This window comes from Pseudochaenichthys georgianus, unplaced genomic scaffold (assembly GCF_902827115.2).
Source record: "Pseudochaenichthys georgianus unplaced genomic scaffold, fPseGeo1.2 scaffold_200_arrow_ctg1, whole genome shotgun sequence".
NCBI lineage: Eukaryota > Metazoa > Chordata > Actinopteri > Perciformes > Channichthyidae > Pseudochaenichthys > Pseudochaenichthys georgianus.
Window position 1 is genome coordinate 594,256 of NW_027262720.1, and position 17,690 is coordinate 611,945.

The 17,690-nt window shown below is 43.1% G+C and overlaps 1 protein-coding gene and 1 pseudogene across 1 annotated transcript in view; one reads left to right on the top strand and one right to left on the bottom strand.

The window, feature by feature from the left end:
* The first annotated feature begins 628 nt into the window (after nt 1–628).
* LOC117441813 (putative zinc finger protein 66) overlaps nt 629–17,690 on the top strand; it is a 31,587-nt gene continuing 14,525 nt past the window's right edge. Inside the window, exons 1-2 of the mRNA XM_034077831.2 lie at nt 629–809; nt 5,743–5,808. Of these exons, the coding sequence (XP_033933722.1) occupies nt 5,776–5,808 (33 nt within the window). The 5' untranslated portion in view covers nt 629–809; nt 5,743–5,775. The remainder of the gene's footprint in view (nt 810–5,742; nt 5,809–17,690) is intronic.
* On the bottom strand, nt 6,235–16,039 carry LOC139433327 (zygote arrest protein 1.S-like; annotated as a pseudogene).

Consider the following 17,690-nt stretch of genomic DNA (forward strand, 5'->3'; position numbering starts at 1 on the left):
TGTGTGGTGTGTGTGTGTTGTGTGTGTGTTGTGTGTGTGTGTGTGTGTGGGTGTGTGTGTGTGTGTGTGTGTGTGTGTGTGGGTGTGTGTGTGTGTGTGTGTGTGGTGTGTGTGTTGGGTGTGGTGTGTGGTGTGTGTGTGTGTGTGTTGTGTGTGTGCACACACTGCACGGTAGCTTGTGAATTTACTCCAGGTGGAACTAAAGTCTGATTTAAGAGTTGATTATGTTTCACATCATTGATCCAAATCTGTGAAGTAACTAAAGCTGTTCAATACATGTAGTGGAGTAAAAGTACAAAGTAGCATTAAATGGAAATAGTGTTGACAGACCTGCTGTTCAAGTGGCCGTGACAGACCTCACTTTTAGCGTCATTATGGGGAAAAGAACACCGACAGGCTGATCAGGAGTCTGATCTGCATGCAGTTTGCTTTTCGGCCAAACTGTATACAGTTAAAACGAACGGACTTGTTTGTGCAGATGTGAGCGTCCTTAACAACGGTCAATAAATCCTTGACAGTGGTCTGTCTGTTCTGGATTAACAACATGTCACGTGTTCTGAATTGACCAATCATAATCGAGTATTCAACTAAGCCATGTAATAAATCTCAATAATGTCTTATCAGACAGGTCCCAAGGTGGATAGAACGGCATACGCAACGCTCTGGGGGGGTCAAACGGCTCCGTGTGTGTACGCCCTATACCAGGGGTGCCCAACCTTTTTTGAACCGAGAGCTACTTTTAAAGTTGCCAGTCTGCCGAGATCTACCAGTCCAAAGAGACGTAGCCATTACTGACAGCCTACTACCAGGTAAATACACACTTCTACTTGTATAAAACTGACCTTTGTACGATTAATACTACTAAAATACTGCAGATCCTTTATTTTACCTCTTTCTAATCTACACAAGTATTTAACTGAAGTTACACAACAGTGTTGTTGATACAGAGTTGGAGTTTATTCACACGTCACTACAGTGGGTAATGTTTTCAAGAAACATTGAACAGTGCTGCCACATATGACACAGGAAAAAAGAAAAGACTCTATTTTCCATTATGTAAAAATAGTGTTGCTACAAAAGTATAAATGAGGCTTACTAATAAGAAAACTCAGATCTGAAGCTACTCAGGAATCTGCTGCCAAAGTGCAATAAAAAAAGACAAAATTAATAGAATCAAACTCTTTTTTTGTTGCATTTTAGTAGAGTATAAAAAGAAATGCCTTTTTTAAAATAGGATGCAAGCAACTCTAGTTTCTTAACCTGAATTGATAATAGACTATAATCAATTTAAGTTTGCATTCTTATACCATTTTGTACAATAATTATGATGAATAAGTTCAAACAAACTAAAACTTACAGCTGATTAATAACGGTATCTAACTTGAGTTTTTATTATATCAAAAACCTGTTGAAATGCTTCTGTTATTTTTTACTGTCCCCCAAAAGCGCGCCGGCAGCCTCCAGGAATGCTTCTTTCACAACTTCGCCGTCTTTGAAAGACTTCGCATGAACGTGACTGACACGATAAGATGCTCTGGTAGCAGCCTTGCTCTTGTTGTTGGGCCTGGTGAAAATGGACTGCTGTGCATTTAGCTGTCCTTTCAGGCCCCTCCCCTTTTGGGAGTGTAGGGCAGAATTAGGAGGGAATTGCGTCTCGTAGCGTTTGTGCACTGTTTTGAAATGCCGCTCCTAAATAACCCTTCTTCGGCGCATTGCAGATGAGACAGATGGACTTTAATGATTGATTAATTTGTGTTCCGTTTTTGTTTTAGCTGTTTTAACTTTTAAATGCACTGTAAGGCGACCTTGGGTGTCCTGAAAGGCGCCTTGAAATAAAACGTATTATTATTATTTACTTTAAATTGGAATAGATACAAAAGTAATCATCCTCCCACTCGGAGTCATGGATGTATAATAAGAACTGGATACAGCGTGGGAGGCGGGGCCTCATTCATTCCTATGAGAGTTGCTCATTAGCGCATGATGATAACATGGCCCAACTTTTGAGAGAGTGAGACGTCACAGATTACCCGGCATGCCTGAGAAGTACCCGTATGTGCGCTCATAGCGCATGCGGAACTTTAACCAAAATGCTCGTTCACATCAAGCACGTCAATTTGCCTACACGTAACAGCACCGTGCGTTCATGACAGCATGGTAATGATTTATTATGATGGATTTGATATTAACGAGGCGGCAGTTAGCAGCTAGCGGCTAGCTAGTGATTATGCTAATGTACACATCAATCGTTATGTACTTATATTACGCTGTAACAGGATCTAGTGATATCCAAGCAACAGAGCTTCATTTAGCATGAAAGAATGATTGCACTGTATATATATATATATATATATATATATACTATATATTAACTTTATTTAATACAACATTTACGGTACAAGATTTAATCATACAGCCCATGTAGTATGATAATGAATTATAGCAAACATGTGCAATATATCCATTATTACAGCTCCGTGGGCTGGCACTAAGACGATATGGGTCCGTTCTTATTGTGCATCCATGGGTAAAGATAAACGCAACTCACATTGGTTTTTCAAACAGCATCTCTGTAAACTACGTGTATTGTATTCACTGAATTTCACTCTCTGCCTTTAACGGCTCGTTGTAGCTCCAATAGCTCCAGCCCCCACCCTCCCTGTGAGCACAGTATGCTCTGATTGGTCGGGACCATGCTGAACACTTAACATGAACGTGCCGGGCGGCGCGGTCCCGTGGGTTAGATGCACGTTCATAATGCAGAGGGAAATAACTCTCAGAATAACGTTATTAGCACATTATTACAACTTGAGGAACGCATGTTTTTAATAAGGGCTATACAAGTGTTCATACTGGGTAGTTTATTTAGTTTAAAAAAAATTATCCAACGAGTTACAGACCACTCTTTCCCCATGTAAGTCAATGGGAAAAAGTGTTTCCGGGCCTGGCAACCAAACGGAAGTGTAGTACCGCCGTTTGGCCAGCACGAATATTTTCATCTGAGTCCGGCGCACTTCCTGGGGGCTTGCTCGGAGTGAACATTATATATTTTGGGCGGACTGTCACTCCTGTTGACACGGACAAGGTCAGTGCACTGCCCACCAGCCACGCCCCGTCACATGGGGTCACGCCGACCAATCACAAAGCTTTGATGCGTTCAAGTCATAGACTGTATATATAATGTAGTGTCCGTGACGTCACCCATAGGATTCTGCAGAGTTGCCGTGAAGCCCTTAGTAGCGGAGTCGGCCACTAACGGCTCGACTGTGACGTCAGAGTCTAATCCCGCCTGCTCCAAATAAGGGCAAAGAGGCAGAGCCGAGGCGGGACCAGCTGCCTCCGAACTGGAAGTAAACAGAGCTAGCTCAGGCTAAGAAGCTAAGCTAACATGAAATACATGCATACCAAGTTACTGCTAACAGTGTAGTTCCCCTATATAAACGTTACATTCATAATCAAATGAGACGATCTGCAAGAGAATTAGCTATATTTTGTTATTCTTAATGCTTGTCATTCACACGTTGAGAAAAGACGGACTCCACCGCCCGGACCTAACGGAGCCGCAGTGGGCTAGCTCCGGGACGCCGGCTGGAGCTGCTAGCCCCCTGCGGCTCCGTTAGCTCCGGCGGCCACCACTGGGATAATTGGGTCCCCTATTAACATTTGCTCCCGTTTAGCATTATGGGCGTCATAGCCATAGACTATAAAAGTCTTACCCAAGGCTGAATCATAAACTAAAATGTATATGTATGTATAAAGGGTTACGTCCTTAGCTGGCTAATAAGTAACAAGCTAAGCTACCAAGCACACAAACACCTGTGATCGGGGTTAACATGTATATTATTATAATTTTAGACTTCTTGGAAGTTCTGTTAGTACATTCAAGCGCACAGCACGATATTTTAATTGTCTGGTATTTGTAACAATATTCCCCACCTGCACCTCCTCCCGCTGTGATGCAGCAGTGAACTGAGCAAAACACACACTTCAAGTCAGATCATCACCCTTAGCTATTTTAATTACCTCTCAAACTACCTAAACTAGTTATAAATATGTGTATTATGTTTACTGTCGGCCGGGTCACTCATTACTGGATCAGCTGCTGTATGAGACAGACACTGACGCTGTCCGAAGAGAGGGAAGAAAAAGAGAGGCTCCGTGTATTTTATTATTATATTATATCGAGTCGTTATTCATTTGTTTTAAAGCTCAATAAATAACAAAGAAGACCTTTGACCGGCACTTTTATAATTTTGTCAGGAAGATTTAAACTTTAATACACGTTGACTGGCGAAAAACTCTGCCCGGTTCCCTCGGCTCCAACCGCGGAGAATAAACAGAAGGGCAACCATGACAACCATGCTTCTTCGCTGCTTTTGTGGAGGAAGTTACAGCGCCACATACAGGCTCCTGCATATGTACTGCAGCTTCTCCAGCGGTTGGAGCTAAACGGAGCGGTCTCGTGTGGACAGACACTATCCGGTGAATATTGCGTGTGGTCGGAAGCTTTTTTGCGTTTGCGTTAATCCTATGCGTTTAGCGGTTTTCGTCCTTGTGTGGCCGGGGCCTAAAGCTTAAAAGTTCCAACCACAATTCTAAGAAGGTGTTGTTTGTTTTGACACCTTGACAACGGTTACAACGATTGAGGACAACAATGCACACAGGATGAGTGAACTGTGTACAGACGTGATGATTTTAGGTCCAACATCTAGGAGCAACACATCTTAGAGACAATACAGACCGTTTTGTTAAGTTTGTTTCAGTTAATAGATTACATTTGCACATTTTTAATTGAAGTTTAAAGAAATCTCAATTCTAAAATGTGTTTTGCTTTCAGATTCTGGGGTTAGTCCTAAAGGTAGGACGGCCGTTTTCCGGAGCATTATCAGCATCAGAGCTCGGTATCGGAGACAACCTAGATATCAACGCTGTTTGTTAGATTCCTTTTCAATAGTAAAGTACAAGTACCTCTAAATAGTACTTAAGTACAGTACTTGAGTAAATGTTAGGGATGGGTATCTTCTGAAATATATCGATTCTGCTTATTGATTCTCGTTCTTATCGATTCCCCGTTTCCATTCCAAAATTATGAAAGAAAGAGGGTCAAACGTTTAGAGAACAAAAATATCTTTATTCTTTTAAGCTTTAGATGACATTTTTACAAATAAAAAAAAAGACATGCAATACAAATGTATTACACAATAGCTGTGGTTTATTTCAACTGAGCTATGTCTGTGGCAAGCTATTAATTTGCCACAGGCATTACACTGTGCCTTGTCTTTTTATATTTAGTGTAGTGGAGCCTCCCTTCAGAGCGTTTACAGCGATCCATCTTTGGTGTTATGAAGTGACTGAGCTCGTGAACTGTCCACGGGAGGGGGCGGGGGAGCCTCGCTGCGGGGCAACTGTGGACCTCTGTCGCCTGTCAGCGCAACTTACATGATGCCGTTTAAATAAAGTTAAGGGCGGTGCCGGCCGTCAACGGCCCGCTGACGACCGGTCGCTCTGTGATTCTCCAGAACACACAGATGGCCAGTCCCCCCCTGTATTCCACCATGTATGTATTTCTTATCGGTTCTCATCTGGAACCGAGTTTCGGTTCTCAACCCTAGTAAATGTACTTAGTTACTTCTCACCTCTGCTATTAACCGAAGACGTAGCTGTAGATTAGTTTTGTTGTGTCTGTCGGTTGTCTTGAGTTGTCTTGTTTTGTGTCAGCTGTAGTTGTGTTGATTATTTCAGAGACAGAGCCGGAGAAGGAGCACTGAGAGCAGCATGGAGGAGAACAAAGAGACCCCTGGAGCTCAGGTCAGTGTGCACTTCCTCACAATATATTACTAACACTGTTATCTCCAAATGAAAGATCACAACCTGTTTAGAAAATACAATATTAATGCACGATATAGGTTAAAACATTACTGTACTATGGGGTTAGATTTGTGTGAACATAACAATAATATTGGGTGTAAATATGTGATTTGTAAATGTAAACCATCCACAAATGCATTTAAAAGATTTGCAAAACTCACAAATACATTTGCAAATGTAAAACGGATCTGCAAATATGCAAAATATTTTCACAAATAAAATAAATGATCTGTGAATACTATAATTAATTTACAAATAAACAAAAGGAATTTGTGAATATCTCTTTAACATTGACAATTTGTGGCATGTACTAAATGTCTGCTGAGGAATGGGAGCTTCCAAACCCGAGCGAACATGCAGGGCAGCTCAGACGAGGTATTTGAAGTTGTAGGTGGCGTCGCAGGACAACCTCGAGCCCTTTCAGCGACAACACAGGTCCTGGCAGTGAGGCCTCTTCATGTTAATGTGCCGCAGCTTCTTCTCACAGTTGCAGGTAGTCTGAGAGCAGTCCTTGCAGAGGATGGGCTCCACCCTGTAGGGGTTAAACCCAACCTGACACTTCCGGCAGAGCTGCTTGTAGTACACCTTACTGGTTCCAGGGATGCACCAAACATACGCACTCTCCCATCGGATGTTGCATTTCTTGCAGTGGAAAAAGCCATACCTCTGCTCCAGGAACTGAAAGCTGGACCCCTTTGTAGACCTGTGGAAAGTTGTCTTGAAGTCCTTCCTGGTGTCCTCTTCGCCACTGTCACCCTTCTCACATTCATGCCCTGACTCAACGTGATCCACGGATTCGTCGGCTTCTCCTTCACCTTCATCCGCATAGCTGAGTTTCTTCCTGGAGATTCTGCGGTCAAACACGGGGGAGTAGGCCGCAGGAAGCGCATGTTGCTCACCGGTGTAGTGCAGTACGGGGCCTTCCCCTCTGCTTTAACCAGCCCCGGGCTCTTGGGGGACTTTGACAGGGGCACTCCCTCTGAGCAGAACAGCGTTTTAGGACCCAGCGAGCACTGCACGGTTTTATCCACTTTGACATTCACCTGCACGCCGCACTCTTTGGTCATGACTTTCCTCAGTGGGACTGGTGAACTGGCGTGAACCTGGGACAAAAGCTCCGGCAAAGTTGGATCCTCCTGCTGCTTTGCCAATTCACTACGAGAGACAGACAATGGAACAACAGGTAGCGCCAAAACAATATTCTCAGAAATGACTTTTTTATCTTGTGCTTTATAGGTCTGGGCTCGTGTTACTGCACAAGCTGGAACTACCTTTGTCAGCTTCTTCTCAGGGTCAGCAAGCTCGCCCCTCACTAGCTTAGAGGACACCACTGGTGAAAGAGGCACATCAGGCCACACTCTGCCGCCAGCCAAGTCATTTCCGAGGATGACTGCCACTCCCGGAACACGCAAAGATGGCCGGACTCCCATGGCAACCTCACCCTGCCGTAAATCACAGGACAACACCAACCGATGCTTTGGAGCAGACAACAACTGCATCTCCATTCCCTTGAACATACACCACTTCCAGTGTCGTTACCGAGGAAAATGGAAAACACCCTCAGTTATGTATGAATCGATAGCACCTGTATCTCTCAGTATCTTAACAAGGAATTTTTTTTCACTTCCTTGCAAAGACACATAACCCTCTCATGAAAGGGGCATACCCTGGATCAATTTCATCTGCCAACTGGGAGGGGCGAGGTTTCACCTCTTGCAGGGCTGGTCCGTAGTTAGAAACCGCAGCAGCAACTGGTTGCGGGGTAGTATAGAGTTTAACCGCAGCTATAGCGTCATCCCTAGCAACCTTGTGGGGAGAAGCTGCAAGGGCAACAGGCCTGGGAAACTGAACATTTTGGAGTCCCTTGGTTTTTGCAAGTACTGGGCATTCCTTTTTCTGGTGTCCTTTACCCAAACAAAAGTAACATGTACTTAGATCTACTTTACATCTGGGGTCACCAGACCAGTTATTTCTGCTCCCCCAGTCAAATCTCTCCCCTGAATGAATCTTGTGTGTTAACGTGTATTCATCAGCTAACACCCCGGCGTCTGTTATATTTTTAACCTTATTCTCATTCAGGTACGTAGCAACACGTTCTGGAAGAATATCTTTTAATTGTTCAAGAAGGAACAGTTCCCTCAAATCATTAAGATGTACTACTTCGGAAGCCGTGACCCACCGATTAAATTTCATCGTCAGCTCCCGAACAAGTTCCACATAGGTCTGTCCTTCTGACTTCCTTAGCTTCCTGAACTGCTGACGGTAGGCCTCAGGCACCAACTCATAAGCTTTTAGCACTGCAGTCTTTACCCTTAAGTAATCTTCACTGTCAGCCATACTTAATGCCAGAAACTGCTTCTTGAGCCCTACCAAGTTAACACACACTGTAACAACATTGTTTTCTCTGAATCAGACCACTGTCGTCTTTGGGCTAAGTCGCTCAAAAAGTCCAAAAAAGAATCGACAGTCTTCTCCTCGAATTTCGGTAACAACCTCAAGTTATAAGCTATATCAAAAGTAGCTGGCGACACCCCAGAAGAAAGCTTACCCTCTTGGATGAGGTCCAACTTGTAACGCTCTTGTTTGCAATTCAGCTTCCCGCACCCACTGTAGTTAACTACTTTAAACGCTCCATCTCAGTTTCCTGGTCACGAGCTCTAGCCCGGTCCTCACGAGCGAGACGTTCACTGTCTTGTTGGTACTGCAGCAGCATTATTTCCTTTCTCTGTTCAAATGTCATTTCACCAAAGTCAAACAAAGAAAAACCTGCACTTCTCTGCCGCTCTGGATTTATATCTGCCTTCGCCAACTCCTCCTCGGAGCCATCATCGACAGCCCCTGCTGGCAGAACTTCTTGCAGTATCAACTGGGCCTGTAACATAGTCACTATGGTGTCTTTACGACCCTGCTTTGGAACGTCTACCTCAAAATGCTCTGCAATTTTTTACATTTGGTCTTTAGTACATTTTTCTAGTAGTTCCATACTGGGACACTTCACAAAATCTGTCAATGTAGCCATGATTATGCAAACTCTCTTGAACCCAGTGCACAGACACCTAAAAATATATATATATTTTTGTTTCACTCTGGAATACCTCTCCCCTAGCTAACTGCCTACCCATATTAGCTATCTTGGTCTCACCCTAGTCTTCATGCATGCCACGACAGGTGTTTTAAACACTTACCCAATGACCCGGTAAAGCCCTAGCGAAGCTGTTACTCCCCAAGACAGCCACGGACGTGTACCCATGACAAAAAAATGTCGAATCATGTTTATGCACAAAAATAAGAAACCAACAAGCTCCCCTGAAGGAGATGTTGCCTATCAGGAAAGGTACTTCTAAAGCTACTCCTTAATGCCCCACACCAGGAACAAACTGTCTACACACAATCAAGGCAAACAAATCAAGTAAACCACTATCACCTGGTTCTTGGATCGGACGAGCCCCCATATGTTACAAGCTGGCTCTGCTTGTAACATAAGGACAACAGTTCCACACCGGAGTTGCCCAAAACAATCATTTATTTTATGCAACACAGTGGTTACAAACAACAATAAAACGGAACAAAGGAGCGGTGTCCTGCTGCACCGAGCAAGGCAGCTGAGAGAGAGCGAGAGCCTGTTCTGCAGCCCTCTTATATCCTGTAATCAGCACCACAGGTGGGTCCCCATCACTGCTGATTACAAGGAAACACACAGGTTACAGCAGCCACCACTGGTGGACAACCACAGGGTTTGTCACAGTATACTGTATAAAACGTCCCCAGACCTTCTGGAACAGTTTCTTGTTTGTCTTTGAGAAAGTCATAGAGAAAGTTCCCAAAACCAATGTGCAATACTAGGTTTGCTCAACTTTTTCCATGTTAAGGCAATCACTCTCTTTGCTTGTAATAACAGATATCTATAACAACTTGTTCATAACACTGTATCAATCAATCAATGTTATTTATATATCACAAATGTTACATTTGTCTCAGTGGACTTCACAGTTTTGTACAGAATATCAGTATAACAATACGACACCCTCTGTCCTTAGACCCTCCACATCGTACAAGGAAACACTTCCAGAGAAAACCCAGTTTAAAGGGAAAAAATGGGAGAAACCTCAATGAGAGCAACAGAGGAGTGATTCCTCTCCCAGGACGGACAGACGTGCAATAGATGCCGTGTGTAAATTGAAAAGATAATACATTTGCAACATAGGTAGTCCAGATGTTTGGAAATGCATGTGTGTATAATGGGAAGATGAATCCACGAGGATATCCATCCAGGACCACAGCCACGACTCAAGATCCAGGACACAGGACTGCAGGATGATCCATGACTCCGGATCTTGGCGTATATAGACACCAAAAAGAAAGACATTTGGGGAAGCTGGGTTAATCGGAACATGAGAGTACACAGGTATAGACAGAGAGAAGGAAGAAGTAAGATGTCCCCCGACAAACTAAGCCTATATCAGCAAAACTAGGGGCTGAATCTAATCAGCCCTAACTATAAGCTTTATCAAAAAGGAAGGTCTTAAGCGCACTCTTAAAAACGGATAGGGTGTCTGCCGCCCCGAACACAAACTGGAAGCTGATTCCACAAATGTGGAGCTTGATAAGAAAAGGCTCTGGCTCCCATTGTACTTTTAAAGATTCTAGGAACAACCAACAACCCTGCATTCTTGGAACGCAATGCCCTAGTAGGACAGTAGGGTATAATGAGTTCTTTAAGGTAAGATGGCGCCTGCCCATTAAGGGCTTTGTAGGCGAGAAGAATTTTAAATTCTATCCTGTGTCCTATAGGGAGCCAGTGTAAGGCAGCCAGAACAGGGAGTAATGTGGTCCCCTTTTCCTAACTCTGGTTAGTACACGAGCCGCAGCATTTTGAATCAGCTGAAGCGACTTGACTGACTTCTTGGTACTCCCTGATAATAAAGAGTTACAATAATCAGCCTAGAAGTAACAAATGCATGGACTAGTTTCTCTGCATCGTTTGAGGCAAGATATGCCTGATTTTTGCAATGATGCGTAGATGAAAGAAGGCGGTCCTTGAGGTTGATTTTATGTGGGCGTTAAAAGATAAATCCTGATCAAATATAACACCAAGGTTCCTTACATTCTCTTTGTAACCCTATATATTGTTAAACCCTTTAATCAGATCCATAAGGCCCGGTATAGAATTCTCCAGATTTCTAAGGAAGAGAATCACGTCATCAGCGTAAAGAGCTATTTGATGGTCAAATCCTCTCACATTTATGCCTGTAATCATTGTGTGCTCTCTCACAGCAATAGCAAATGGTTAAACTGCGATTAAAAATAGAAGGGGAGATAGGGGAAATCCTTGTCTACAGCCTCTACCGATCCTAATCGGCTTTGATATGATATTATTGGTAATTATTTCTGCATACGGGTCATTGTATAAAGTTTTACCCAGTTACAAAAATTCTCCCAAAACCAAAATGGTCAAGAACTTCAAACAAATAGGACCATTCCACCCTGTCAAAAGCTTTCTCTGCATCTAATGCCAAGAGAGCTGTATCTGGCGCCCCCCTTTGGTCATGTAAAATGTTCAAAACCGTCTCACATTGTGAAATCCCTGACTTCCAACCATGAACCCATTTTGATCCTCTTTTATAATTTCCGGCAGCAGGCATTCCAGTCTCCTTGCCAAGATCTTACAAAGTATCTTCAAGTCTGAGTTTAGGAGGCTGATTGAGCGCATTTTTTCGCACTTATCATTTGATTTCCCAGGTTTTGGCAGGAGTGATCAGCGCCCCTCTCAGGGTGGGAGGAAGTATTCAATTTTGAATAGATTCAATAAACATTTCCAAAAGGGGTGCCTTTTAATTTCGCTTCAAATTTGTTATAGATGTCAATAGGCAGGCCACCCGGTCCTGCTGCTTTCCCCGATGTCATGCTCTTCATTCCCTCAGAGATCTCCTCCAAAGACAAGACTTTCTCTAAATTCAAACTTTCCTCATCCGATAATTTGGGAATCGTGAGGTTATCTAAGAATGGACTCTGGATCATTGTCCCCTCGTCTATTTCAAAGCTGTATAATCTTTCATAATAATCCCTGAACGCCCCATTTATTGCCACAGGGTCTGCAACGGTCTCCCCCTTGTCGTTTTTCAGCACAGTGATAGTTCTTTCAATTTGAAGTTGTTTTATACACCATGCCAGGATTTTACCTGACTTTTCCCCTTGATCAAAGATAGATTGTTTAAGCTTCAGTAAGTTAGCTGCTGCTTTAGAGGCTGATATTTCATTATATTGTGCTCTTAATAGTAACAATTCTTGGTGTAATTTAGGATAGGGATTTCTAAAATAAGTGTTTTCCATGGTTTTAATTGTTTACACCCTAATAATAGTATTTGTTGTTAGGCTTTTTTAGATTTGGAGCTTGTAAAGTTAATAATCTGACCCCTAATATAAGCCTTAAACGCTTCCCACCTGGTACTTGCAGATGTTTCAGAGGTATTAAAGGGGAAAGGAAACACCAATTACAGTTATAATATTCCGGTAGTTTATTCATTTTACAATGGATATTGATCGTAATATTTATTGTATATGATATTACTCGCCAAAAGAAAATTAATTATCCGCCGGCCGGGTGGGGAATTCCGGGACCAGGCCGCCGCCATTAGGGGAGTCCCAAATGGTGACGTCACTGGCTGTGTTTTCGCTCCACCTGAAGTCAACACAACGTAGCAGATATGGCAGCGATGGAGGAATTTTGCAATGAGATCGACGTTTTGAACGATGAATTTGACTATTCGTCGGGAGATGACATTGATGTGGAAGCATCTACAGTTACCAGGCATCCCATGGCCTATGCTTATGAACCGATTCGGTCGAATAGAGTGGCATACGATCCGGAATAAAAAAATTAAAAAAACACAATGCTAACACTGAGCCTCTGAATTAGCCCCGAGCGAAAATGCTAACCTATTACTGCACCGATAGCTCCCTTATTACTTATCCTAGCCGCACATCCAACACATCGTTTATGATCGCAAGGAGACACAGAATCTAACGGTGCCCACCTCAACACTGGAAGATACAAACTCGCGAGGTTATCCACAAAAACGTACATCAAAACAAGTGGCGCTAGGTACTAACATACGCCAGGCTAACGGCTTACCTTCCTCATTGTCTGGTCTAAACTGGTCTTCAATGGCATTACAACGATAAAAACGATGATGTAGTTAATCCATAGGTTAATATCCAATGGGGCTGTGTCCCCTTTGAAATGTTCTGATAATCTATAAGCAATACAACTGCAATTCCGTTATCTGCTGTCCGCTCTGTGCTCCGTGCGCTCTGGGTCCTGCAATACCATCCATCAATAGCAATACTAGCCTTTTTAGGGCTGTTTTCGACAGATGAGCGTGTGTATGCCAGTTTAATTAGTTGAGCTATAGAACACCCCCAATTTAGCTACCATTTAGTTTGGACGCGATTGCGTTAATTAATAAGGTCACACTGTGTCAGTAAATACATGTGTGAGCTAGTAATCTGGTAGTGCTGCAATATGTACCTCTCTCTCGGCAGCTGAAGCAACTCGTTTGGTGGCTCGAACTTCACGTTTGTTGACACTGTCATTGTCTTGCGCGGCCGACGTGCTGGGACGGTCGGTGTTCCCGACTGCATACGTTGAGAAATCGAATATTGTGGGAACAGATCCTGGCTTCAAATCCAATGTTTTGTATTGAACCAGGCATCCAGACTGGACTTTGAGCAGCTTCTCATCCTTTAGTGGCAGCCTATGGAAATGTACTTCTTCCTTCTTTGTATAAAATCCATTTGTGCAGCCTGGGGCAATACAATAAACTCCTGACGACGACCGTTTTCTTGTAATGTAAACTACTGGTGCATTGCACGCCATGTTGTTTGTTATTGAGCTTTGGCCCAGGAAGCCGTACCCACTCAGTGACGTCACTGGAAAAGTCCCGGAGCAATGGAAGCGCCCATGGTCATTAGGCACGTATTTCAAAAAGTAAATTCGCGTATCTCGATCGTTTACATTGGAAATAGACTAGATAAATACATTTCCTAATGGTAATATTGTCGCATGGAAAGCAGTTTGAAAAGTGTTTCCATTTCCCTTTAAGCGTAAAATATAGATCAATTTGTTTTCCCAGAAAGGCTATTAGGTCTGAGTCCTGTAACCGTTCATGCTGAAATTTCCATTTGGGGGGATCCCTCAACAGCCCTGGATCTACATAAACCATACTATTCGGAGCATGATCCGAAATCAGAATACTGTCACACATGCAATCCTTAACTTTACATACCACACTTGCAGAAACTAAAAAGTAATCAATTCGGGAGTATGTTTTATGAGTATTAGAAAAACAGGAATACATTGACAATCCAGGGTATCTATCCCTCCATATGTCCCTCAAGTTTAACTCTTTAATGGACTGGTGAATAATTGTCCTACTGTTGTTGGGAGTCTTGTCTATATGTGAAGCTCTATATTTACCGGGCTCTAGAGTACAATTTAAAGTCATTGAAAAAATGTGTCGTCGTTATTTGGTGCATAAATATTAACCAGATTAAGACATTCTGTATAAAGAGTACCCTGAATTATCAAATCCCTTCCCATTTTATCTGCGATTACCTTTGTGACATTTAATGGAATGGACCTATGTATAAGAGTCATGACCCCTCTCGTCTGGGTAGTAAAAGGAGCTGAAAATACCTCGCCCCGCCATCTCCTCTTAATCCTGATGTCTTCATTCAAAGCCAGGTGTGTTTCTAGAAGAACATTTATTTTGGACTGTAAATCCGTGCCATAACTTGCTTAACCTTTTTAATATTTTACATCCCTCTACAGTTCCAGGATGTACATTTCATTTCTAGTCCATTGGTCATAACTATCCACTCCAAATGAACTCTTCAAGTAGCAACATATTAAAGCACCCCTAAACAACAGTAACACAAATAATACCAACATATACAACATGGATGCTTCTAAGTGCATCAACCCCAAAACACATACCCCCAAGCCCATAACCCAGGCTTCTTCCCCCCTCCTTACTGTACACTCCAGTATAGCTTGATACCACTCCACACTTTGTGGGGAGTAGTCAAACAACACCATCCACCCCAACGTGTAATCTTTCCCTCCTGTAATTCAGGTATAACCAAACTTTATTTTTATTTTTTCAAAACAGTGAACAATTGAGCAGAGACGTCAAGGCACATCCGGCTATAGCTAAGATTGTCCTCAAACTAAATTATAAGTATTCATGTTTATGCCTTAGAACACAGAGAGTAACGAGTGCTGTAAACACCGCTCTGAATCACAGAACAACACTGCGCCGTGGCTGCACCATTCGGTCGTCAGAATGACCCGGAACTTAACAAAGGGATCTAGCGCGAAGTGCATCATGGGGTACAGGTTTAAAACAAAACAAATAACCGATGTTCAGCTAGCACTTTTACGTAATGTTTTCCCAATCACTCTAATGATTATACCATGGCAACGTGTGCATAACCCTTTTAAACATAAGAAAATAAAGTTGTCACAATTATATGCCTAACGGCTACCTGCATTGAGGTGAAGCAAAAACAAAGAGATATCACAGAGTAGCTTAGCCTTTAGCTATCTGTAGCGTTAGCCCCCAGTCTGGGAGCTCCGCTGGTATCCTTTCCCACCCAAACCATAGCATATCAATAAGTCAGTGTTACATGTATATAAAGGCACAAGTTTGTAAAATAATATAGAAAATATAAATATATTCAGTATTTTAGTGATTACCTTGCTCAACTTCAGATCAGAACGTAGCAGCAAAGAAAAGGATACCAAGGGTGGCCGTTTTTAAATGTGCTGTTCCTTGTAGCCCCATACGCTAACGGGAGCTAGGCTGGGAAGCTAGCCAGTACTTTGGCCTCATAGCCCTGTTCGACCCGGCATCTCCTCCTCGATTCACCTGATAAAGGCCTCCACATCCGCTGGATTCTCGAAAGTTTGTGTTTTGTCTTTATGTGTCACCAGCAATTTGGCAGGAAGAAGCATGCTGTATCGAATCCACATGGTGCGAAGTTTCTGCCTCACGGCGTCAAATTCCTTCTGCTTCTTGTGTATCCCAGCCGCCAGGTCTGGGTAGAACCGGACCGGCCTATCTTTGTAGAGTAGTTGCTTTTTAGCTCTGACCGCTTTCAGCACCGTCATCTTGTCTCTGTCATTCAGGAATTTCATGATCAGTGTTCTCGGGGGAGCATTTGGATCGCTTCTCCGACCAATTCTGTGTGCGCGTACCAGGGTTAGCTTCGAGTTTAGCGAGGCGATATCAAGGGCCTCCGGGATCCACTTTTCCAGAAATAAGCAGGTGTTGTCGCCTTCCGGCATATTACCAGCCTTAAAGAGCCTGTGACATCATCCCAACAACTGTTGTGCAATGAAATATTGGGCTACTAGTCATCTCGAACCGTCAGTTTAAAAAAGAAAAAGCGATACCGTTCCATTAAATATCAATAATTTCGAACATCGCGGGAAATTCCTTCGACTAATTTTGAAGTTTTGGGGGAAGCCGGAAGTGACGTCAATGCGGGAACGCTTCACTGTGCGGCGAGAGAGCCAAACACGGACAAAGTGTGTTGTCATGCGTAGAAATGGTGAATTACTGAGTTTTGGCACGTTAATAAACTACATTTATTAGTGCTTTCATGTCAATTCAGCGAACATATGATACATTAAATGATCGTGAGGATGATGATTAAAAATCGTTTGTTTGAGCCGGTCTGCATTTCCTGATGAGAAAACAAACCGATGCTTTTTGTAGTTGTAGTACACCAACATGGATTAAACGTGTGTTTTTTTTTACCACAATGTTGGGGAAATTAATGGATAAAATGCACGGATTATTATTATTATTATTCCCACTCCGATCAGGACACGAGGTCCACCGTTTCCCCGCAGCGAGGCTCCCCCCGTTGACAGTTTACGTGGGCTGGGTGCAGTGGCGGACTGGCCATCGGGACGAATCCCGATGCGCCGGTACCGAAGTGGGCCGGTCGGATAAGTCACTAGCACATCCCCCATAGGCGGCGCGTAAGGCTCAGGTTTGGGAAGGCTAAATAACTTCTTTTACCTGACGCTGCCCGCCTCCGGCGTCTATAGAAGATAGATCAACTCAGTGTGCGGAGTTTAAATCTCTCAAGTCATATTACAGGATAAAGGAAATACAGTTTAAACTGCCGTATGCAGAGAAGACGCCGACGTGTCGCACTTATCATTCATATCACACTGATATCACATCATCAATCAGATCATCGATCATATAATATCACAATATATCATATATTTCCTGATCTGAGTCAGCTGAGCCGTATCTGGCCGTGCAACACTCACAGTGTCACATACTGGATGCAGAAGTATTATTTTAAGCAACACATTATGTTGACGAAACACTCGAGTCAAATGTAATTTAAAGTCAGATCCACTCGTGTCTTAGACGTGAACGCGCTCTCAGCTGGTGAGAGAAACCCTGGCTTGATTTACCGAGTTGATAACCAGCGTCGTAGGACCGCTTAGCGAGATCTCGTTTGTTAGTTTGTTGTTGTTAGTTTGTTTGCTACTCAAACATATCCAGGGTATGTTGAACTGGCTTCGTAGTACAGGGCACCGGTGGCTTGCAGCGCTAATGTCAAAGACACAGACATTATACATTATATTTGTATTTTACCAGGATGCAGTGACACAAATATTTACATATTTACATTTACTATCTACAGCACCCGCCGCCCCTGACATCCCCCACTCCCCCCGTTGACAATTTACTAGCGGTACCGAAGTGGGCCGGTAGAGAGTCCCGGGATGTTTT